This window comes from Tursiops truncatus, chromosome 2 (assembly GCF_011762595.2).
Source record: "Tursiops truncatus isolate mTurTru1 chromosome 2, mTurTru1.mat.Y, whole genome shotgun sequence".
NCBI classification, from domain to species: Eukaryota; Metazoa; Chordata; class Mammalia; order Artiodactyla; family Delphinidae; genus Tursiops; species Tursiops truncatus.
In genome coordinates this window covers 47,547,269-47,571,449 of record NC_047035.1, presented here as the reverse complement: position 1 = coordinate 47,571,449, position 24,181 = coordinate 47,547,269, and the positions used below count along the sequence as shown (strand labels likewise).

Here is a 24,181-nt window from a genome sequence, read left to right as displayed (position 1 = left end):
CAGAAGTATTTTTAACTTTACCACACATTTTGAATTTTACTCAAGATCAGACACATAATGAAACATGGCAATCTTGGCTAGTATATAAGTATTTTAAACGATTGAAAGAAAAACTATCCAAATGCCAAATAAGGAAATATAAGGAGTAGACTGTTTCAAACTAAAAGTTGATACGGTTATCAATATGGAGACACCTAAAAGGGACTTATACAAAAGAAATTAAAGTTTTTTAAACTTCAGGAAAAGAACCAACATTAAAATATTAGCAAAACTGCTCTTTTGATATAATGACAAGGGATTTTTTATAAGTTCAATTTTCTTTGATGACTAAAAAGCTACTCAAAAGAACTAATTCAGAGAGCATATTATACCAATTTGTACATTTATAGTAAATCATGTGTCATGTCCATGAAAACACATATTAAGTAAAATAAAAATGGAAATAGTTCAGAAATTTATAGCAGTTTTAAATTCTAAAATAATAATCACATGTTTGAAATAATCAAATTGTATAAATTCTAACACTTCTGAATTACTATTTTAAACTTAGGAACCACTCTAAACTTTATCAAGAACTTACTTGGTTTACAAAACATATTAAATATATTAACTGGTCTTACCATCTTTTCCATCTATGGGTTTTGACACTTCAACATCAAAACTTTCCTGCATCTGCTGACCTCTAAAACAGCTAAGATGTTCTTGCTCAATTAAATTACTTTCTTCTTCTTCTAGCGGCTGCCAAGTACCATCAATAAACCACTGTCCACGCATTACTGGTATTTTATCGGACTCTGAAAAGGGAAATCACAGAATTATACGTTTTAGGATCCAACCTCTCAGGAAGTGAAATAGTAACTACAATTTTATATTTTACTACTGCTGTGGCAAAAACAGACTTTCGTGATCCAATAGAATCATTTAAAGTTTTAAATTTCAGACATCAAGCCACAGTATATAATTTTGCTTACAACATATAATTTTACTTGTATTAAATAGTACACGTAAAAGGTACTTTGGCATTAGAAAGGGAGAGGAGCGTTACCTATGTAACTGAGGCCCCAAGTAACCAAAATTAGTAGGCTAAGGGGTTGACAAACTTCATGCAAGACTCCAGTGATAGTTCCAATGTCTTAGAAAATATTGAGATAAATTTCCACAAGTAGTTTAGAAATAATGTGTATTGTCATAGTGTGGTACATTTTTTAGGGCTGCCTTGGAGGTCAAGGGCTCCCAGAGAGTATACGGGAATAAGTGAAACTTTTAATTACAGTAAATTCCTCAACCATTTCAGAAAAAAACTGAGAAAAAATTTCTTTGAAAAACTGAACATTTCTTTGATTAAACAGTGTCCCATAAACCTAAGACTTTTAGTTGCTATTTATAAACCACAACTGTTAGTTATCTTGAATCCTTTAAAATAACTTTTTTAAAAACCCATAAAGCAAAAATAAAATTGAAACAACAAAACCCTAAAACTAAAAAGCAAAATTAAAAAAAAAATGAACCTTACTATACAGAGTTGGTGGTTTAACCACATATAGTGAAGTTATTTCAAGAGGATTCAAAACACAGTAATTTGTATATACATATTAGGATATACCCCATGTACAAAAAGAACTGCAAACATATCTTAAACCTTTTGCAGTAGCTACGCTGTTATAATTGTAATAATATTGGTATTGTTAATTTGAAACTGTAGATTAAGATGAATATATTAATTTTATTCATCATTAGAATAAATTAATATCATAAGAAACCAAGATTTTTAGCACAGGTAAAAAGAGATACAAATATAAAAATCAAAGAAATAAATCTGTATTTTAAATTTCAATGAGAAATGTCAGCATGAAATAAAGATGTATATTTTCTATTAAAAAAAATTATCCTAAGCTCTGTGTGCCAAAAAGGCCTAGAAATAAAGACCAACCCCGTATAAGTGAGCACTCCTGATATAAAGATCGTGATCTCTAAATATCATTTCCTTAAAGAAACGGCCAATTCCTGGTTTGAAACAAAATTTACTAGATGATCCTGAAACATCTTGTACCAGACTTATACTGTGATGTATTCAAAATCTCCTATTATGTGTTTCTAATTCTTCTTGCGTTATCCTTTATTCTGCTATAGCAATTCTTCTATAGTCAGATGTTTGCTGTGTTATTTGGTGGACAGATACTCAAAAATATAAATTCGTTGAGAATTTTGGGTTTTAACATTATAAAGTACACTCTGTTGTGTTTGATGATTTTTTGCGTGTGTGCTAGATTCTACTTTGTCTATCAAGGTTACAAACCCCCTGAGCTTCCCTGGTGGCGCAGTAGTTGAGAGTCTGCCTGCCAATGCAGGGGACATGGGTTCGTGCCCCGGTCCGGGAAGATCCCACAGGCCGCAGAGCGGCTGCGCCCGTGAGCCATGGCCGCTGAGCCTGCGCATCCGGAGCCTGTGCTCCGCAACGGGAGAGGCCACAACAGTGAGAGGCCCGCATACCGCAAAAACCCCCGCTTTCTTATTGCTTCCATTTGCCTGTGATGTTTTTGTACATCCCTTTATTTTTAACCCTTTTCTCTGTTTCAGATGTGTCTCTTGTATACAGCACAGAATTGGGTTTTGCTTTATGAACCCATTTAAAATCTTTTAATAGGTGAGTTAAGCTCATTTATGCTTACTGATATAACTGATATGTTTGAACTCTCTTTTTCTATAATTACTATTTTTTATTATTCTTTCTCTCTCTAGTTGATGATTTTGCTTACTCTCTCTAGTTGATTTTGCTTTTCAAAAAAATTCTTTTGGTATTTAGGAATATTTGCATTTTTGGTTCTAGGGGCTACCTTCACACATGCATGTGTGAGTATGAATGTATTTTACAGTGTCCTAAGTCTCTTTTTTGTTTATTTAAACTTTTATTACCTGGTCCGTCCATTTTAAGTGGTATCCAAAATTCCCACTTATTACTTATATAATAGAGAATGATCTTATTCTATTTTCCCCTTTCTCTCTCTACCCACTTACATATAACAATTACACCCATGTCCCCACCACTGTTTTAGTCTTGGATCTACAATATATTAAATTCTCACTAAAGATTTCTTAAAATCTTTCATGTTCAAAGCTGCTTATCTATAGCCTTGATACTTAAAGGACAGGTTGGCTACCTTGAACTTTGTTTCCTTGAGTTTTAAAAAATGCTCTACTGTAGCCTTCCTTTGTATAGCATTCTAAAGAAGTCTGATGTAAGCCTAATTTTATTAGTAATGTGATTTTTCCCCCCACCAGGAGGCCCAGAAAAAAATTTGCCTTTAAAATTACTAACAGTTTTACTAGTCTTTAAATTCTAACAGTTTATGACTCAGAGTTCATTGCTCTGAATCAATTTGCCAAGGTGGGTCCTTTTAATTTGTAGATTTCAGTTTTCCTCTTATTTCTGAGAAGTTTCCTTGGATTAGTTCTGTTCCACTGATTTCGTCTTCAGAGACTCCAATTATAAGTATGTTGGGTCTTCCTTTGCCTGTATTGCATTTCACCCACTTCCTCTCTGAACCTTTTTACTTCTTTCTGCATCTCATTTTCATTCTTTTGGTTGTTTTCCTTCCTTTCATCAGTGCCCCTTACATCAACATTCCTTTCATCAGTGCCCCTATTAGTATGTCCCTAAGTTTGTTTGAGAATATTTGGTTGGAGTGTTACAATACAGTTTCTCTCTGTTTTGTGTTTGCTTTTGGGGGAAGAACTATAATCAGTGGAAATGTACTGATCTCACATTTTCTGTATTCCTCTTAGAGTAGCTTTGTATGGCATTTAATTTATTTCTGTTCATGAGCATTTTACGGATGGACTTCTTAGTTCCAGAGTGTCTGCTGCTGCAGATTATTAAGAGCAGCTCCTTTAATGGATGGATGTTATGGTGGTGGCAGTGGTGGTAGTGGTGAGTGAAGACTGGATTGGTGTGCCTTGTTCTTCTTTCATTTCTCCAGGACCCTTCACTTTCTCCTTACTTCTTCTTTCCTCTTATTGCCATGGCTCCAAGGGGCAGTATCTTTTCTTTCTCCTCTCCCACCAGCAATGTTTCTCTGATGTTACTACTTCTGGTCCCTCTCACTTTCACACACCCTCCCTACAGTTAGTGCTATGAATTACCAAGTCCCAAGCCTGTGTTCGTATTTTGCCAGTTGTGTGGAGGACATTTTCTTTCTGAGGGTGCCTTTGTGCTTCATTTTAACCTCTAATCTCCTATCTATTTTCACTGTCTCTTAAGCCTCTGCCTGCCCCAGTCTCCAGATTCAGAGGTTTATAGCAGTAACAAGAACTACTGTAATTTGCTGTTTCTTTACTTACAAGTAATTTAAAATTTGTGGTATTGTCTCTCTCGTAGTAATGCTAAAGGTGTCAGCTATGTATGGTTTATGTGTATGTGGCTTTTGGGGAGAATGTGTGGAGAGATTTAGATTTGGACAGCTGCCATTATCCTCCACATCCAAAAGCTCATCTCATTTAATCTTAAGAGTAACCTTAAAGATAGCTATGACTTCCCCAGTTTTACAAATGAGTAAAATGACTCTTAGTGAACCTAAATAATTTGCCTAGAGGCAAACAAGTATTATGAGAACCAAGATTCTAACCAATGTTGACTCCAAAGTTCACTCAAACTCTTTCTACTACACAATGCAACCTACATTCTCGTCCCTTTTTATCTCTCTCCCCAAGATATACAGGCTAGTTAGTTGTATTCGTAATTTTTAAATAAATAATTCGGGAAATTTTACATTGCCAGGCTATTATGAGACTTACAAACCAGAGGCAAGCATGCCTCCCCATAAAAACCATGGAAGTAAAAAGTAGAGTTAAAAAGAGTAAAACAAGTTTTAGCACACATCTACACTCTCAAATCCTTTCCTCTCTTGAGCCTAATATTGGATTGGCCAAAAAGTTCATTCGGTTTTTTTCATAAGATGGCTCTAGTAGCACTTAGTCTTTCACTTCATTCCAAACAATTTTGTTAGATTGTATGTGACAGCTGTCATATCAGCGTGCATTTAAAAAAACATCAAAACTGGTGAATTTTTGTGTAGCTATTTTAATATTGAAGACCGAAGAAAGCAACATTTTCAGCATATTATGCTTTATTATTTCAAGAAAGGTAAAAACGCAACTGAAATGCAAAAAAAGATTTGTGCAACCTATGGAGAAGGTGCTGTGACTGATCGAATGTGTCAAAAGTGGTTTGAGAAGTTTTGTGCTGGAGATTTCTCTAAGGACGATGCTTCACGGTCAGGTAGCTCAGTTTAAGTTGACAGTGATCAAATCGAGACATTAATTGAGAACAATCAACGTTATAGCACGCGGGAGATAGCCGACATACTCAAAATATCCAAATCAAGCGCTGAAAATCATTTGCACCAGCTTGGTTATGTTCATCACTTTGATGTTTGGGCTCCACGTAAGTTAAGCAAAAAAAAAAAAAACCTTCTTGACTATATTTCTGCATGCAATTCTCTATGTAAACATAATGAAAACGTTCCATTTTATAAACAAATTGTGACAGGCGATGAAAAGTGGATACTATGCAATAATGTGGCATGGAAGAGATCATGGGGCAAGCGAAATGAACCACCACCCACCACACCAAAGGCCAGTCTGCATCCAAAGAAGGTGATGTTGTGTATATGGTGGGATTGCAAGGGAGTCCTCTATTATGAGCTCCTTCTGGAAAACCAAACGATTAATTCCAACAAGTACTGTCCCAATTAGACCAACTGAAAGCAGCACTTGACGAAAAGCATCCAGAATTAGTCAACAGAAAATGCATAATCTTCCATCAAGATAATGCAAGACCGCATGTTTCTTTGATGACCAGGTAAAAACTGTTACAGCTTGGTTGGGAAGTTCCGATTCATCTGCTGTATTCACCAGATATTGCACCTCCGGATTTCCATTTATTTAGGTCTTTACAAAATTCTCTTGGGCTTCCTTAGTGGTGCAGTAGTTAGGAATCCGCCTGCCAATGCGGGAGAAACGGGTTCGAGACCTGGTCTGGGAGGATCCCACATGCTGTGGAGAGCCTCAGCCCGTGTGCCACAACTACTGAGCCCGCGTGCCACAACTGCTGAAGCCTGTGCGCCTGGAGCCCGTGCTCCGCAACGGGAGAGGCCACCACAGTGAGAGCCCCGTGCACCGCAACAAAGAGTGGCCCCCTGCTTGCCGCAACTAGAGGGAGCCCGGGCACAGCAATGAAGACCCAATGCAACCAAAAATAAATAAAAAGAAAAAATTCTCAGGCTTCCCTGGTGGTTGAGAGTCCGCCTGCCGATGCAGGGGACACGGGTTCGTGCCCCGGTCCGGGAAGATCCTACATGCCGCGGAGCGGCTGGGCCCGTGAGCCATGGCCGCTGAGCCTGCACGTCCAGAGCCTGTGCTCCGCAACGGGAGAGGTCACAACAGTGAGAGGCCCGCGTACCGCAAAAAACAAACAAACAAACCAAAAAACAAAAAGAAAAAATTCTCTTAATGGAAAAAATTTCAATTCCCTGGAAGACTATAAAAGTCACCCTGGAATCGTTTTTTTCTCAAAAAGATAAAAATTTTGGGAAGATGGATTTATGTAGTTGCCTGAAAAATGGCAGAAGGCAGTGGAAGAAAAGGGTGAGTATGTTCTTCAATAAATTTCTTGGTGAAAATTAAAAATGTGTCTTTTATTTTAACTTAAAAACCGAAGGCACTTTTTGGCCACCCAAATAAATCTAAGCATGTATCCTCTGGATAGATGTCTTGGGAGCTTTACACCTAAGCTTTGAATTCCAGCAGTATGCGGTCAAGTACTACATCATTTTGGTTCAGGCCTCTGTCTTGAATTCTACATCCAAACATTCAACTGCCAACTGAACATCTCCTAGTAGAAAGATCAATAGTTACCAGAATCACAAATAGCCATGGAACACATTAGTTTCCTGGAAGAAACAAAACAGAACACAAACCTGTTACTCCACCTGTATTCCCTATCATGGCAAGTGGTGTGCTGACAGTATTTAGCTGGTCACCCAAGACAGAAATCTGGAAGTCATCCAAGATGTCTCCTTACATGTGTCTTACAACTATAGCTGGACACACACTGAGGACTATACATTTTATCGCCTAAGTCACCCTCAGATTCATCCCTCACTCATCAAGGTTTGGGGTGGTGGTGGTGCTGGCATCTAGGCCAGGGATGTTGCTAAACATCCTACAGTGCACAAGACAGCTCCCCACACCCCACATCACCCCTCCCAGCAACAATGAATTGTCTGGCCCAAAATGTCAACTGTGCGGAGGCTGAGAAACTCTGGCCTAGCAGTACCTTTTAAAACCTAAAAACACTTCTATCTTTTACAGATCAATTCTAGAAATACACTTTATAAGAACTCTTGCAAAAATGCCTAAAGATACAGTACAAAGATGTTTATCTCATTTTACAATAGAAAACAAATAAAAACAAACAAACGAAATGACCTATATTTCTACCAATAGATGATTGACTATGTAAATGATGCTTGGCACATAGCAGGTGTTAAAAATATTCATTAAATAAATCAAAATATGAATGAATGGATAATAACCCATAGTGAGATAATGCTCAGAAGACATGGAATAATATCTAAAATAGAAATGAAAAAATTAAATCATAATACTACATGTATATATATTTGTGCATGTGCATATGTATGTATAAATAGTATAATCCTGTTTTATAAAAGTATACATATGTACTGAAAATAAGTGGAGAAAAATACACTAAACTATTATTAACAGATATCTTGGGGACGTGGGACTATAAGGATCTTTCTGTTTCCATATTATAAATATCTATAATGTTTGGCATGTCGGCAATATACATGTTTTAGTTTTATATGCAGAGTGGTTAATCTTATGTATCAACTTGACTGAGCCACAGGGTACCAAGATATTTGGTCAAACATTCTGGGTGTTTCTGTGAGGGTGTTTTTGTTTTTCTGTTTTTATTTATTTGTTTATTTTTATTTTATATTGGAGTACATTTGATTAGCAGTGTTGTGTTAGTTTCAGGTGTAGAGCAAAGTGATTCAGTTATACATATACATGTATCTATTCTTTCAAATTCTTTTCCCATTTAGGTTATTACAGAATATTCAGCACAGTTCCCTGTGCTATACAGTAGGTCCTTGTTATTTATTTTAAATATAGCAGTGTGTACATGTCAATGTGTAGGTGTTTTTGGATGAGATTAACATTTAAATCCATAGACTGAGGAAAGGAGACTGCCCTCCATAATGTGGGTGGGCCTCATCCAATCAGTTGAAGGCCTGAAGAGAAGAAAAGGCTAACCCTCCCTCAAATAAGAAGGATTTCTGTCAACAGCCTTCAAACTGGAATATTCAGCTCTTCTTGCTTGGTGATTTGAACAGGAACACTGGCGCTTCCTGTCTCTAACAGTAGCCAGCTGGCCTCTGGATTTGAACTGGGACATCTCTGTAAATTTCGGACTCGCCAACCTCCAAACCTGCACGAGCCAATTCCTTATAATCTCTGTTATTCTCAGGAGAATCCTAATACATTCAGCAAAAATAAAGATCACATATTTTGGAAGAAACTGCTAGATGCCCATCCTGTATCTATCCTCCTCCTATTCCTTATAGAAGAATACCAATTTATTCAGGGCAGTAATATGTTCAGTAAAAAGACTATTTCTGGTCTCCTTGGGCAGCTAGGTTTGGTCATGTGATTGAATCTGGGTAATAGGATATAGCAGAAATTACTGGTGGTACAGCTCTTTGACCTTCTCCTCTTTCTTTTCTGCTACCTATGTCTTGAGCTCCTGAAACTCTCTTAGATCAAGTCACTTACAAAGAATGGAAAGCTGAATAACAGAAGGAGCCTCTGTCCCTGATTACAGTGGAGCTGTCACATAGCCCTGAACTCTAGACATCCATATTTCCTCTAAGTACAGAGAAATAGAGCCTTTTGTGTTTAAAGCCACTGTTATTCTGGCTTTTAAAAATCATATGCAACAGAATCTCATGCTGATAGGGGCTTGCACAGATATATATTTAAAATGTCACCTCACTTTGTAGTTATGGAATGGAAAGATCTGGATACATCTGTTATACAACAGAGTATGTAGACAGGGACCAGAGACAAATTTTTCAAAGGGCTAATGGATTAAATTAATATGCTGGAACTAGATTAACAAAGAATTACGTTTCATTTATAAAACACTCACTGAAAGTCAATTTAAACTTAATAAAGACTAGTACTTATCATTACCACCTGCCTGGAAGAAAATAACCAAGTTATTATCCTAATTATAACTCTTAGGCAAATCATAATAAAAGATGGGCCTTTACTGGAATCAAAAGAAAAATGTGGGTTCTCCTTGACTAGAAAACAATTACAAGGTCCATTTTCCACTATGAACACTTCCTTCATTTAAGCAAAAGCCTGAGTGGATCTCTTATGTGTGGGTAGGGGAATTCTAGGAAAAAGGATTTTATGTATTGGGACTTTCCTGGTGGTCCAGTGGCTAAGACTCCACGCTCCCAATGCTGGGGGCCCAGGTTCGATCCCTGGTTGGGGAACCAGATCCCACATGCTGCAACTAAGGGTTCGCATGCCACACTAAAGATCTCGCATGCCACAACTAAAACAGATCCTGCATGCCGCAACAAAGATCCCGCATGCTGCAACTAAGACTTGGCACAGCCAAAAATAAATAAATACATACATACATTGTAAAAAAAAAAAAAAAAAAAAGAATTTTAGGTATTAAAAAGCTAGACTTATACCAGAAGGCAGAGGGAATAATTATAAGATTTCTAAAGGACTGTTTCCAAGAACTATTTTAACCCATATTGTACTTTGCAATGTATGATATGTATAGAGAGAAAGTCTTGACACTTTCCCTCCAGCTTCACTATGCCCTTACAGCTTTACACACCCGGGTACAAAGCATGCCTATAATTCGCTGCTCTAGAAACTTACACAGCACATCTGACCACAGAGGACTTAAAGATGAAGGAAGTCACAGAGTAACGGAAAATAGGAATGGTGGAGTATTGCTATTCAGAGGAAGAAGAAATAAGAAAGGATGAGATATAAGAAAATTAGAAGACATAAGGGGAAGGAGATATGAGAGACAAGGAGGATAGAAAACAGGTGGAAGATTAAGAAAAATACTTAATACCTAGTATTTACTATCTAGTACTCTGAATATACTTCTCATAGGATTAACGCTATAAATGGTGGCTAGGGTTCTAGAGCAGCCCCACAGAGGCCCACTTAAACCATTATGTGGCTAACATTTTGCTGAATTACTTCTACCAAATTGTCCTTTATAATGGATGAGGAAGGGGTTTCTCTCTCTGGTTCCAGTGTGCTCACCTTATTGAATTCTTGCAGGGAGTGAATTTTATTTTTTTAGTGCCCAGGTGCTAACAGCAGTGGCACCCTCCCATGGGCAGCTTTGCCCAGGACCACAGCCCTGCAGGCAGTTTCACTGTGGAATGTCACCTGCTAGGCACCTCCCCTTGAAATACTTTTTCCACACCCGCTCAGGCAGCCTGTGGTGAGTTCCTTCCCTCAGCACTCCAGAGGGCAGATTTCCAGCAGTCCCAGAGGGATAGCACCTCAGTGACTACTGTCACACTCTCTGGGTCAGAATCTCAACACTGAGAGGAAATAGCCTCTTCCTTGAGTGCTCTATCTCAGTCCTAGGGATGGTGGCTGCTACCTGCATCTGCTATTTCTCTATGTTTCATAGAGTTCTCCTTGTCCTGTGACTTCATTCCTCTGTTATGTTACACTTTCTCTGTTGAAATTACTGTGTGGTTTCTGTCTCCTGACTGGACTCTGATATAACAAGATTTTCACAGAACAGGAAATCCAAACAGTCAATAAAACTATAATATGAAATATGCTCAGATTCACTGGTAATCAGAGAAACAGTTCCATTCCTAGGTATATACTCTACAGAAATTCTGGCACATTTGTACAAGGAGATGTATAGAAAATTTTTTATTACAGCACTGTTTATAATAGCAAAAAACTGCAAACATCCTAAGTGTCCAAAGAGGAAAACAAACTGTGGTAAATTCATGCAGTGGAATATTATTATATACAGAGAAAACAAGTAGCTGGAGTTACATGTGTCAGCATGGATAAATCTCAAAATCCTAAGCTGAACCAGAAAGCAAACTGCAGAGGCACAGAATGGCAACAGAATGGCACTATAAAGTTACTAAAACAGACCAAAAACTGTCGATGTGAATACTAATCTAATAATCTAAAAAACATATGGGAATAAACAGCAAATCTAAGAGAGTGATTACTTTTGGACTGAAGAAAAGGGAACGGGAGAAGTTGCAGAGGAGATTTTGATTATATCTGTAATGCTTAAAAAGCTAAACAAGGGGGAGTACTGACTGGTGGTTATATAATCTAGACTTTTGTATATACTTGAGATAATTCATAATAAAAATCAAGATTAAAAGTAACAAACTGACTTTCTCAAAATGTGGGTGATAAGAAAAACATTATGCATGAAAATAATAATGTTTAATTGGTAAATGGAATGAAAGGTAGTAAATTAGGAACTAGATAACAAAATGCTACCTTCCATTCTAATACCTGACGACTTGCTCATTCACTAGACAGGAACTATAATCTGGAGGAATACTGTAGGACAAAGGTAACTAAACAGTCATTATCCTAATCATCATTTAGCTTAGCTACAAATGTTATAATTGCAAAATTTCATTAGTTCCTAGCAATCATAAAAAATTCTATCTTATGAAAGAAATACCTATACCTCAAAACATACCAGGGATCCCATCTGAAAGTAACAATTACACTAAAAATACTAAATTATATTTAGGCAAAAGCTACTGTTAATATTTATGACTCACCAATTTAAATCAATTTCATAGGGGTAAGAAACTCTGGGTAATATAATTATACCTTAAATAATTTTTGTTTCTTTTGACTCAAGAAACAAGACCATAAGAGTTTTAAAACCTGCATATATTTATTTCTTCACTAGTGTAACTGTAAAGCTGAATAAGTGGTTTACTGTCCTTCTATTAGTCTGCTAGAGCTACCATAACAAAATACCACATTATTATTATTATTTTTTAAAGATAGTACTTATTACTGCCTTTGGGAAATACATTGGCTTTTTTTAAATGTTATTTTATTTATTTGTTTGTTTATTTATTTATTTTTGGCCACACTGGGTCTTTATTGCTGCACGTGGGCTTTCTCTAGTTGCACTGAGTGGGAGCTACTCTTCGTTGTGGTGCACGGGCTTCTCGTTGTGGTGGCTTCTCTTGCTGCAGAGCAGGGCTCTAGGCACGCAGGCTTCAGTAGTTGTGGCATGTGGGCTCAGCATCTGTGGCTCACGGGCCCTAGAGCGCAGGCTCAGTAGTTGTGGCGCATGGGCTTAGTTGCTCCACAGCATGTGGGATCTTCCCGGACCAGTGATAGAACCTGTGCCCCCTGCACTGGCAGGCGGATTCTTAACCACTGCGCCACCAGGGAAGTCCCACAAAATGCCACATTCTTGGTAGTTAAAATAAAAGAAACTTATTTTCTTGCAGTTCTGGAGGGTAGAAGTCCAAGATCAAAATGTCAGCAGGTTTTGTTTCTTCTGAGGCCTCTCTCCTTGGCTTGCAGATGGCCACCTTCTTACTATGGCCTCACATGGTCTTTACTCTGTGCATGTGTATCCCTGTTGTCTTTTTGTGTGTCCAAATTTCCTCCTCTTATGTGGACAGCAGTCAGATTAGATTGGGGCCAACCCTAATGGCATTTAACTTAATCATCTCTTTAAAGGTCCTACCTAGAAATACGATCACATTCTGCGGTGATGGCAGTGAGGACTTTAACATATAAGTTTGTGGGGGGACACAATTCAGCCCATAACAGTCCTCAAAAGTTTTTACTACATGATCCTTCCAGGAATTCACATTACATTTTCATCCTTTTCTCATACTTTCATTCACAGAAGGCAGTTTTTAGATGTTGTTAGCAATCTCTCCATTTCAAAATGGAGAATAGGCTTTAACTCATATACCTTTTTGCCCTTAGCCTTCCAAGGTTAATATTCTGAAGGATCGAAGATCTAAGTAATGCAGAATTTTACATGCTTAAGGTACATATTCTCTCTAGGTACTTGAATGTTTGATATAATTTGCATAGATATGGGAGAGAAACCTGTGCCAAAAATGGAATATATAACATTAAAACAGACTTTTGAATTTTTAATGTTAATTTTAGCTTATTGGAGATAATCAATTCAATACTGACTATGGCCATTCTATCAGATTATTAAAATCAAAAGAATAAGAATTAACATAGTTGGAGCTTTTAGAATCAGCAAAGTGTCATTTAAACCTATCTTTTCCTTATCTTCTCTTTCTATACTCTACATATTTTCCAGTTTTAATGTGTGATTCTCAAACTTGGCCAATTATCAGAATTACCTGTGGAATTAAATTAAAAGATGAAGTTTTCATATTTCCTGCTACACACTTAATAAATCAGTCTCTGGAGATAAGGTCTAGAAATATGTATTTTTTAAAAAGTCCTCGAGGTTATTATTGTAAAGCAAAATGTTCAGACTGATCACTAGTTCCAACCAGTTTAGATTAGTATCTCCAAAAATATTTTAAGCATATTCTCATACATATGTACTTGTTTATAAATCATGCATATGCATTACTGTTCTAAAATGTTTTATACATTACAAAACATACAAAAAGAGAAAACTTAAAAGATGAAACAGAAAGTAAGTATGTATTCAAACATTTTTGTTCTAACACACAATATAGAGTTTGCATACCCCATTTTAAAAACCACCAGTTTAAATTATGAGGATTTTTGCATTTTTAATTGCAGCACTGTTTTCTTCTGAGCTCCAGGCCTATTTATCCAAATGCCTAGTGAATGTTTCTACCTGGGTGTACAATAGGCACCTTAAATGCAATGTCAAAATAAACTGTTATTTAACTTCCCTCTGGCACCCCAAGATGGACCTGGGTGGGAAACCTGTTCTTCCACAACCCACCCAAGTTAAAAACATTAGCGATAACCTGGACCACCCTTCCTTTTACTCATATTGCACTGATAGCGTACATTCTACTTTCTTAATATTTTCCTCTACCCCTTCAATAACCATTCAAAGAGTGATGCCCTAAGACCAGGGGTCCCCAACCCCTGGGCCGAGCACCAGTCTGTTAGGAACCGGGCCGCACAGCAGGAGGTGAGTGGCAGGCAAGTGAGCGCAGCTTCATCTGCCGCTCCCCATCACTCACCTCACCGCCTGAACCATCCCCCCTGCATCGCTCACATTACCATCTGAACCACTGATCTCATTACCGCCTGAACCATTCCCTCCCCACCCTTCCACGAAATCGGTCCCTGGTGCCAAAAAGGTTGGGGATGGTTGCCCTAGACCCTCACGGTTTCTCACTTGCAGTACTGCAGTAACTCCTTAACTAGTCTCCCTGATTATGATATATCACTTTTCTGGCTCTCCACTTATTTTTTTTTTTTTACATTTTTAAATTAATTACCTTTTATTGAAGTATAGTTGACTTAAAATGTGTTAGTTTCAGGTGTACAGCAAAGTGATTTACACATACATATATTCATTTTCAGATTCTTTTACCATATAGGTTATTACATAATATTGAGTATAGTTCCCTGTGCTATACAGAGTAGGTCCTTGTTTATCTCTTTTATATGTAGTAATGTGTCTATGTTACTCCCAAATTCCTAATTTATCCCTTCCCCCCACCTGGCTCTCCACTTATCTTCCACATGGCTGTCAGAATGATAATTTTAAAATGCAAAACTGGTCAAGTAATTACTCCATTTTATACCTTCCAATGTTTCATTTTCATAGGATAAAAGTTTCAGTATGAAATGGCCTGTCCTGATCTAGTCTCTATCTATCTACCCAGTTTCCCTCTTCCACTCTTTCCTACCTTATTTCCAATGCTCCTCCCAAAGAAAGCCTATGTCCTCTGCATGCATTATCTTCCTTCATAACTCCAGGCCTTTAAACATGCTATTTCCTCTGCCAATAACACCCTTCTTTAAGATCCAAATCAAGCATACATTTCTCTGGAAAGCTTTTTATAAACTTGAGGTAGAGGTGATCACTCCCTTCTTTTATCTAGTAGACATTAGATGAGTATTGTGGAATGAAACAAAATGTGACCTGCTGATTTAAAAAAAAAAAAGTACTGAAAGAAAACAATTCATATTATAAAAGAGTAGCACAAAATTTAGGAAGCTGGCAAACAAATGTCAGACTGTCAAAACAGTTTCTCTTCAGGCAGGTTAACTAGCCATAAGTGAAATGTGATCATCAGAATTTAAGCTCTATGTTGGGTCAAAATCAAAAGAAAAACTAAAGCTGAGGAAAACATTTGAGAAGTTCCTAAGACTAAAGTCACAAGAAACTTATATGAGGAACATATTCAGAAAATCATCAAATAGAAGGAATAAGTAGCAGTAAAAACGGGCAAGTTACTCTTACATAGGTTACAAAATACTCCAGGATATTAGGTATTGTTGGCATATAATCTTCACATCTGACTTCACATGGCATAAGCTGTGACATCATGGATGCTGTGATACAGCAGAAAGGAACTGGTTAAGGACTCAGAAGGCCTGGGCTCTAATTCCAGTTCCATCCTTAACTTCTCTGAGCCTCAGTTTATTATCTGTAACATAAGGATATTCTATCTCACTGCAGAGTTATAATAGTGATTAATAAAATAACTTATATGAAAGCATTCTGTAAACCATAAAATCCCATTCCAAATTATGGCATTATTGTCTACACACTATATCTAAAACCACATGCAGCAGTTAAATCTGACTATATCAAGACTAGCTTTCTAGAATCCTCAGCCATTTGATTTACCTAGCCTCCTTTTCCCCCATCATCTCTTCCAAAATGAAAACCTCACACTATGACAACCAGAAAAGCAGGCTCAGAAAACCAAAAACTAGGGACTTCCCTAGTGGCACAGTGGTTAAGAATCCGCCTGCCAATGCAGGGGACACGGGTTCGAGCCCTGGTCTGGGAAGATCTCACATGCTGCAGAGCAACTAAGCCCGTGGGCCACAACTACTGAGCCCGCGTGCCACAACTACTGAAGCCCGTGCACCTAGAGCCATGCTCCACAACAAGAGAAGCTACCGCAGTGAGAAGCCCGCATACTGCAACGAAGAGTAGCCCCTGCTCGCCACAACTAGAGAAAGCCCGCAGCAATGAAGACCCAACACAGCCAAAAAATAAATAAATTTATATATATATACATATATATATATATATATATATATACACACATAAAAAAGAAAACCAAAAACTAAGTATAAGCTAAGACTTGCAGATGGGATCACAGACACACGTGACTGGCAGCTTAATCCAGTGCTCCAATTTACTTCCTGGTGATATCAATAAAAGGTGCGTCCTTTGAATGTGAAAACAGATCCTCAAGAGTCTGTTTTTACATTGAGTTAGAAGAAATAAGATGGTAAAAGAAAGGTGGAGACTAGGAAGCATGAGAAATTAAATGCAGCAACTGGTCTGTTAGGCTACAGGTGGTATGCCAGCAAAAAGAGGCAACAGCAAAGAGTTCTGATGTACAAATCACTTCTATTCTACAGCCCTATATAAAAACAGCTGCAGAAGACGTCTCAATTCTAGTCTGTGTGGCAAACAGCCACTTGATCCATATTAGCTTACTAAAGGTATTATCTTTGTCTATTCCAACATTCCTGGGAAGGAAGGCATGCAGGATATGAGAGTAGTAGGTTGTGCCTAATAAAGGGAGAAATAAAGAAAGATCAAGAAGTGAGAGACTAAATCAGTTTGCTAAACTGGAAGGACAGACTTCTAGCCAAAAGTAGACTACTACTTCCAGCAACACATACTGGATTTACTATCCTACCTTAACTAGAAAATCAGACAGAACACACGGAACAGTGAGCTTTCAGATACTGCACAATAGGCAGGGGAGGACAGTGATCATGAGAGAACTCCTACAACTGCCCAAGCTTTGTGCCTGGAGTTTCCAGCCTACAGCACAGGAAGAGGTAACCCACACAGAGTCCAGTGGTCTTGCTCAGTAGTGAAATGGCTCACAGTTCAGGGAGGTCAAGATAGCTAGAATGTGTGAGGCAAAATATTGGAAAGTGGAGGGCTTTCCAGAAAGAAAGTGCTGGAATTCTCTAGAGGAGTTCCCTTGAGTCTTTGGTCAAATACTCCCCTCTGCACGCATGGGAGGAAACTACCTGAGGTCAGGGAAAAGGACCACTGGAAAGGGTAGGTGGAACAATCTCCAGAGCTCAGATAGAGCTAGGAACAGTTCAAGTTCTAATCAATCAGAGCAAAAAAGACCTATTCCATGGGGAAATGAGTAACGTTCTCAGAAAGGTACTGCTTCAGTAGCAGGAATAAACTATCCCCAAACTAAAGGCTGCTCTCACCACCCTAATAAAGCTCAAAAGAAAGCCTCGATAGGATCAAACTAATCTGAAGTGACAAATGTGTACTAAAACAAAGTCCAACAATGTTAAAGGAATCCTACAAAATCCAGCACACAATATAAAATTTATAACATCTGGCATGAAAGAAAGAAAGAGAGAGAGAGAAAGAAAGAAAGGAAGGAAGGAAGAAAAGAGAAGGGAAGGGAAGAGGAGAGGAGGGGAGGAGAGGAGGGGGAGGGGAGGGGAGGGGAGGAGAAGGAAAGAAAGAACAGGTATTCAAAGCAGCAGGAAAATTCAACCCTTAGGCAGGGAGAAAAGTCAATCAACAGCAACAGATTCAGAAACAGCACAGATGGTAAAGTTATCAGACAAAGATGTTAAAACAGTCACACACTCCCTAGATTCCAGGAGGCAGAGGAAAACAAACCTAATGAGGAATAAAGTGGAAGACAAAAAAATACCTAAAACTGAACTTCTAGACATGGAAAATACATCAGAAATGAAAAATATACCAGACTTCCCATGCAGTGGTTAAAAATCCACCTGCCAATGCAGGGGACACAGGTTTGAGCCGTGATCCAGGAAGATCCCACATGCCGCAGAGCAACTAAGCCTGTGCACCACAACAACTGAGCCTGCGCTCTAGAGCCTGCAAGCCACAACTACTGAGGCTGCGTGCCACAACTACTGAAGCCCATGCGCCTAGAGCCCATGCTCCACAAGAGAAGCCACCACAATGAGAAGCCCATGCACCACAATGAAGAGTAGCCCCTGCTCGCCGCACCTAGAGAAAGCCTATGCACAGCAACAAAGACCCAATGCAGGAAAAAAAAAAAAAAAAAACCACACCAAGACACATCATAATCAAACTGCAGAAAATCGTCAATAAAGTGGGAAAAGGTGGAGTGGGGGAAGCTGCCAGAAAAAGAAAATGACATCTAGAAGAAAGATAAAAGTAGCAGCATACTTCTCAAATACCACACAAGTGAAAGGTAGTGGAGTGACATGTTTAAAGTTCTGAAGGAAAAATGTCAACCTAGGATTCTATATCCAGCAAAATTATCTTTCAAAAATGAGGGAGAAATAAAGACTTTTTAGATAAAAGCTAAAAGAATTTATCACCAGCAGATTCACAGTATGAGAAACCCAAAAAAAAGTTCTTTAAGCAGAAGAACTAGATGAAAATTTGAAGCTACATAAAGGAATGAAAAATAATAGAAATGATAATTTTGGTAAATATAAGACTTTTCCTTTCGTTTAAAGAAATCTCTTTTAAAAATTGCTTAAAGCAAAAATATTTTATAACATATGTAATAGTAAAATGTATAAAACAATAGCAAAAAGGCTATGAGGGAATAAATGGAAGAACAATAATATGGTTTTTCTTGTACTCTACATGAAATGAAATATAACTTTTGAAGTTAGACTGTGACAAATTAAAGATGTTCAGTGTAAATCCTAGAGCAACCACATATACAAAGAAGTACAACTGAATTTCAGCCTTTGTTTGGGATGTAGAAAGCTGAAAGACTGTTGCTCCTACCCTGAAAACAAAAAAAAAACCACATTTAATTTGTAAAATTATGTCTTCTTACACCCTTCAGAGACCTAAGGACACAGGGCAACTAACTAATACAATATGCAAGGGAAAATAGAGAGAAACAAAATGTGAGCACTTACTTACTTACACCAGATGCCATACAAGCCAGTAAAAAAATTTCAGCTAAAATTTTTAACAAATTGCAAAAGTTCAAGTGTGGGTTACATCAGGAAAACAGAACCCCTGGAAGACACAAAAGGAAACTGTATCTGAAGGGACACAAAGGGAAACTGCACCCTTTGCACCCACCCCCTTCTCCAAAAATTTCATGAGGAGCTCATTAAGAAAGACTGGGGGAGGGGTGAGAAACCTGAAAAAGTATCCTTTCATGGTGCAAGCCTAGGGGAGAGGGATACCAGTAGCTGTGGGAAAGATATGAAGCCTTGCCTGGAGCCTTCCTCTCTCACCTATAGAGCAAAAATGTTAAGCTGCTGCTAGAAGGGCAGCAAATTCTGTTGTGTTTAGGGTACAGATGAAGACTTATATCAGTTGGGAAAAGGCAACAGAAACGAACAAACAAAACAAAAACAAAACAAAAAACAAACTACCCCTGGTGTAGGGGCAGGATGCTGTCCTGGGTCTAGACCCTACAGCTGGGGCAGGGGTAAAACCACTGAGAAGACCTCACTCTTAAGACTCAAACATATTGCCCCTAAGAATGAAAATGCATCAGAACAACAGAGAATGGCCCTTTCTCCACTCCCACCATTATCACCAATACAGCAAACATTCAATCTACTCCTGGGGAAGGGTAAGCGCATGGAAAAAAACCCTTTGGTAAACCAGCCACCAATCTAAACACAAGGTAAAGAAGGCAATTTTATGCCTGTAGTGCATTGATTTTAACTATTGTAGTAATAAGATCCAAACCCAGTTCAATCCCCAATTAGATTGATCAACCTCCCCAGCTAAAGGTCTAACAAAACACCAGGTGTGCCTAATTCTAGGCATAAATACTCTACTGTCCAACATGAAATGTCCAGCTTTCAGCAAATAATTGAGACATACAAAGAAGAGGAAGAAAAAAGAAAAAAAGCAGACCATCAACAGACAAAACAATCAACAGAACTAGACCAGAGATGTCCCAGATGTTGGAAATATTAGAGAATTTAAAATAACTATGATTAATATGCTAAAGGCTCTAGTGGAAAAGGTGGGCAACATGCATGATCAAATGGATAATTTCAGCAGAGATGGAAACTACAAAAATAAAAAATGTTAGAAATTAAAAAACACAGTGAGAGATAAAGAATACTTTTGATGGGTTCATCAGTAGACTCAACACAGCACAGGAAAAGAATCAGTTAACTTAAAGTAAATCAAAAGAAGTTACCCAAACTGAAACACACACACACACACACACACACACACACACACACACACACACACACAGAGTGGTGGAAAAATTAAAAAACAGGATAGAGCATCCAGGAGCTGGGGAGCAGTATCATAAGATCTAATATATGTGAAATTAGGACACAAATAGCTCAGAAAACACAAACCAGGATAACTATGAAAAAGGTATCCCCAGAAGTTAATAATGAAGATAAAAAAGAATCATAACTCAATCCAAAAGAAGGCAGCAAAAGAGGAGAAAAAGGAACAAAGATAAATGGGACAAACAGAAAACTAGGAAGATGGTAAATTTACACTCAAATGTGGCATTAATCACATTCAATACAAAAGGCCTAAAACACCAAATAAAAGGCAGGGATTGTCAGAATGGATTTTAAAAAGCAACATCCAATAGGTATATTAAGACACTTGCAAATTTAAAAGTAAAAGAACAGGAATAGATATAACATGCAAATACTAATCAAAAGAAAGTTAGGAGAGACAAAGTAAGTATCAAAGTAGACTACACTACAAAAAATAAACCAGAGATAAAAGGACATGCTTCAAAATGATAAAGGCATTATTCCATCAAAAGGATGTAACAATCCTAAATGTGTATGCGCCTAATAACAGAGCTTCAAAATACATGAAACAAAGTAGTTCCCAAAACTGGGATGTATGTAATGGGATTGTATGTAACTGGGATGTATGTAATGATTGTAAAAATGATCAAAGAACTCAGAAGAAGAATGGATGAACAGAGGAAGAAGTTAAAATTTTTTAACAAAGATTTAGAAAATACAAAGAAGAGCCAAACAGAGATGAAAAATACAATAACTGAAAAGAAAAATACACCAGACGGAATCAGCAGTAGATTAAATGATACAGGGGAAAGGATTAGCGAGCTGGAAGACAGAGTAGTGGAAATCACTGATGCTAAACAGAAAAAATAAGAAGAAATAAACACAGTTTAAGAGACATGTGGGACAACATCAAGTGTACTGACATTTGCATTATAGAAGTCCCAGAAGGAGAAGAGACAGAGAAAGGGGCAGAGAACATATTTGAAGACATAATAGTTGAAAACCTTCCTAACCTGGAAAGCAAACAGATCCAAGACTAGGAGACACAGAAAGTCCCAAACAGGATCAAACCAAAGATGACCACACCAAAATACGTTGTAATTAAAATGCCAAAAATTAAAGATAAAGAGAGAATATTAAAAGCAGCAAGAGAAAAGCAGTAAGTTATGTACAAGGGAACTCTCATAAGGCCATCAACTGATTTCCCAGAAGAAATTCTGCAGGCCATAAGGGAGTACATAGAGTTATGAAAAGCAAAAGCCTACAACAAAGAATACTCTACCCAGGAAGACTTTCATTCAAATTTGGAGATATCAAAAATATAATAGACAAGCAAAAGCTAAAAGAGTTCAACACGACCAAACCAGCTTTGCAAAAAATGTTAAAGGGACTTCTCTAGCTGAAAAAGAAAAGGCCACAAATAGAAACATGAAAATTATGAATGGAAAAAGCTCATCTATGAAGGCAAATATAAAGTTAGTAAACCAATCAAATTCAAAGTTAGCAGGAAGATTACAAGACAAAGGTAGTAAGACACCTATACTCACAATTAGCAGTTAAGGGGTACACAAAACAAATAGATGAAAATATGTCAAAAACAGTAACTGTGAGGGGAGGGGAGTAAAAATGGAGGGTTGTTAAATTGCATTTGAAATCGAGAGATCAGCAACTTAAAATAATCACACACACACACACACATTCTCTCTCTCTATATAGCTATATAGAAACCTCATGGTAATCACAAACCAAAAATCTATAATACATACACATACAAAAAAGGGAAACAAATACAAACATAACGATAAAGATAGTCATTGAATCACAAGAGAACAAAAGAAGGAACAACAACAAAAAAAAAGAACTACAAAAACAGCCCCAAAACAATTAACAAAACAGCAGTAAGTACATACCTTTAATAATTATTTTAAATCTAAATGAACTAAATGTTCCAAACAAAAGACATAAAGTGGCTGAATGGATTCCATATATATGTTACCTATAAGTGACTTGCTTCAGATCTAAAGACACACACAGACTGAAAGTGAGGGGATGAAAAAAGGTATTCTATGCAAATAGAAATCAAAAGAAAGCTGGGACAGCAATACTTACACCAGAAAAAATAGACTTTAAAACAAAGACTTTTACAAGAGACAAAGGACATTACATAATGGTCAAAGGATCAAGTCAACAAGAAGATTTAGCAATTGTAAATATATATGCATCCAATCAAAACAGTATGGTACTGGCACAAAAACAGAAATACAGATCAACGGAACAGGATAGAAAGCCCAGAGATAAACCCATGCACCCACGGTCTCCCAATCTATGACAAAGGCGGCAAGAATATACAATGCAGAAAAGATAGTCTCTTCAATAAGTGGTGCTGGGAAAACTGGACAGCTACATGTAAAAGATTAAATTAGAACATTCTCTAACACCATACACAAAAATAAACTCAAAATGGATTAAAGACCTAAATGTAAGACTGGATTCCTCTTAAGCTCTTAGAGGAAAACATAGGCAGAACACTCTCTGACATAAATGGCAGCAATATCTTCTTTGATCCACCTGCTAGAGTAATGAAAATAAAAACAAAAATAAACAAATGGAACCTAATTAAAGTTTCTGCACAGCAAAGGAAACAATAAACAAAAAGACAACACACAGAATGGGAGAAAATGTTTGCAAATGAAGCGACTGACAAACAATCTCCAAAATATACAAACAGCTCATGCAGCTCTGTATCAAAAAAACAAAAAATCCAATCAAAAAATGGGCAGAAGATCCAAATAGACATTTTTCAAAAGAAGACATACAGATAACCAAGAGGCACATGAACAGATGCTCAACATCACTAATGATTAGAGAAATGCAAACAAAACTACAATGAGGTATCACCTCACACTGGTCAGAATGGCCATCATCAAAACAATCTTCAAACAATAAATGCTGGAGACGGTGTGGATTAGAGGGAACCCTCCTACACTGTTGGTGAGAATATAAATTGGTACAGCCACTATGGAGAACATTATGGAGATTACCTAAAAAAAAAAAAAAAGCTACCATATGATCCAGCAATTTCACTCCTGGGCATATATCTGGAGAGAACCATAATATTTTTTAAACATCTTTATTACAGTATAATTGCTTTACAATGTTGTGTTAGTTTCTGATGTATAACAAAGTGAATCAGCTATATGGATACATATAACCCCATATCCCCTCCCTCTTGCGTCTCCCTATCCCACCCCTCTAGGTGGTCACAAAGCACACAGCTGATCTCCCTGTGCTATGCAGCTGTTTCCCACTAGCTATCTATTTTACATTTGGCAGTGTATGTATGTCAGTGCTACTCTCTCACTTCGTCCCAGCTTACCCTTCCCCCTCCCTGTGTCCTCAAGTCCATTCTCTACACCTGTGTCTTTATTTCTGTCCTGTCCCTAGGTTCGCCAGAACCATTTTTCTTTCTTTTTTTTTAGATTCCATATATATGTGTTCGCATACGGTATTTGTTTTTCTCTTTCTGACTTACTTCACTCAGTGTGACAGACTCTAGGTCTATCCACCTCACTACAAAAAACTCAATTTCGTTTCTTTTTATGGCTGAGTAATATTCCATTGTATAAATGTGCCACATCTTCTTTATCCATTC

The 24,181-nt window shown here is 37.5% G+C and overlaps 1 protein-coding gene across 9 annotated transcripts in view; it reads right to left on the bottom strand.

The window, feature by feature from the left end:
• Positions 1–24,181, bottom strand: part of DDHD1 (DDHD domain containing 1) — a 91,019-nt gene that overhangs the window by 51,363 nt on the left and 15,475 nt on the right. For all 9 annotated transcript variants that reach the window (XM_019923848.3, XM_019923850.3, XM_019923856.3 and 6 more), the window contains exon 2: positions 621–794. In XM_019923848.3, the coding sequence (XP_019779407.1) occupies positions 621–794 (174 nt within the window). The remainder of the gene's footprint in view (positions 1–620; positions 795–24,181) is intronic.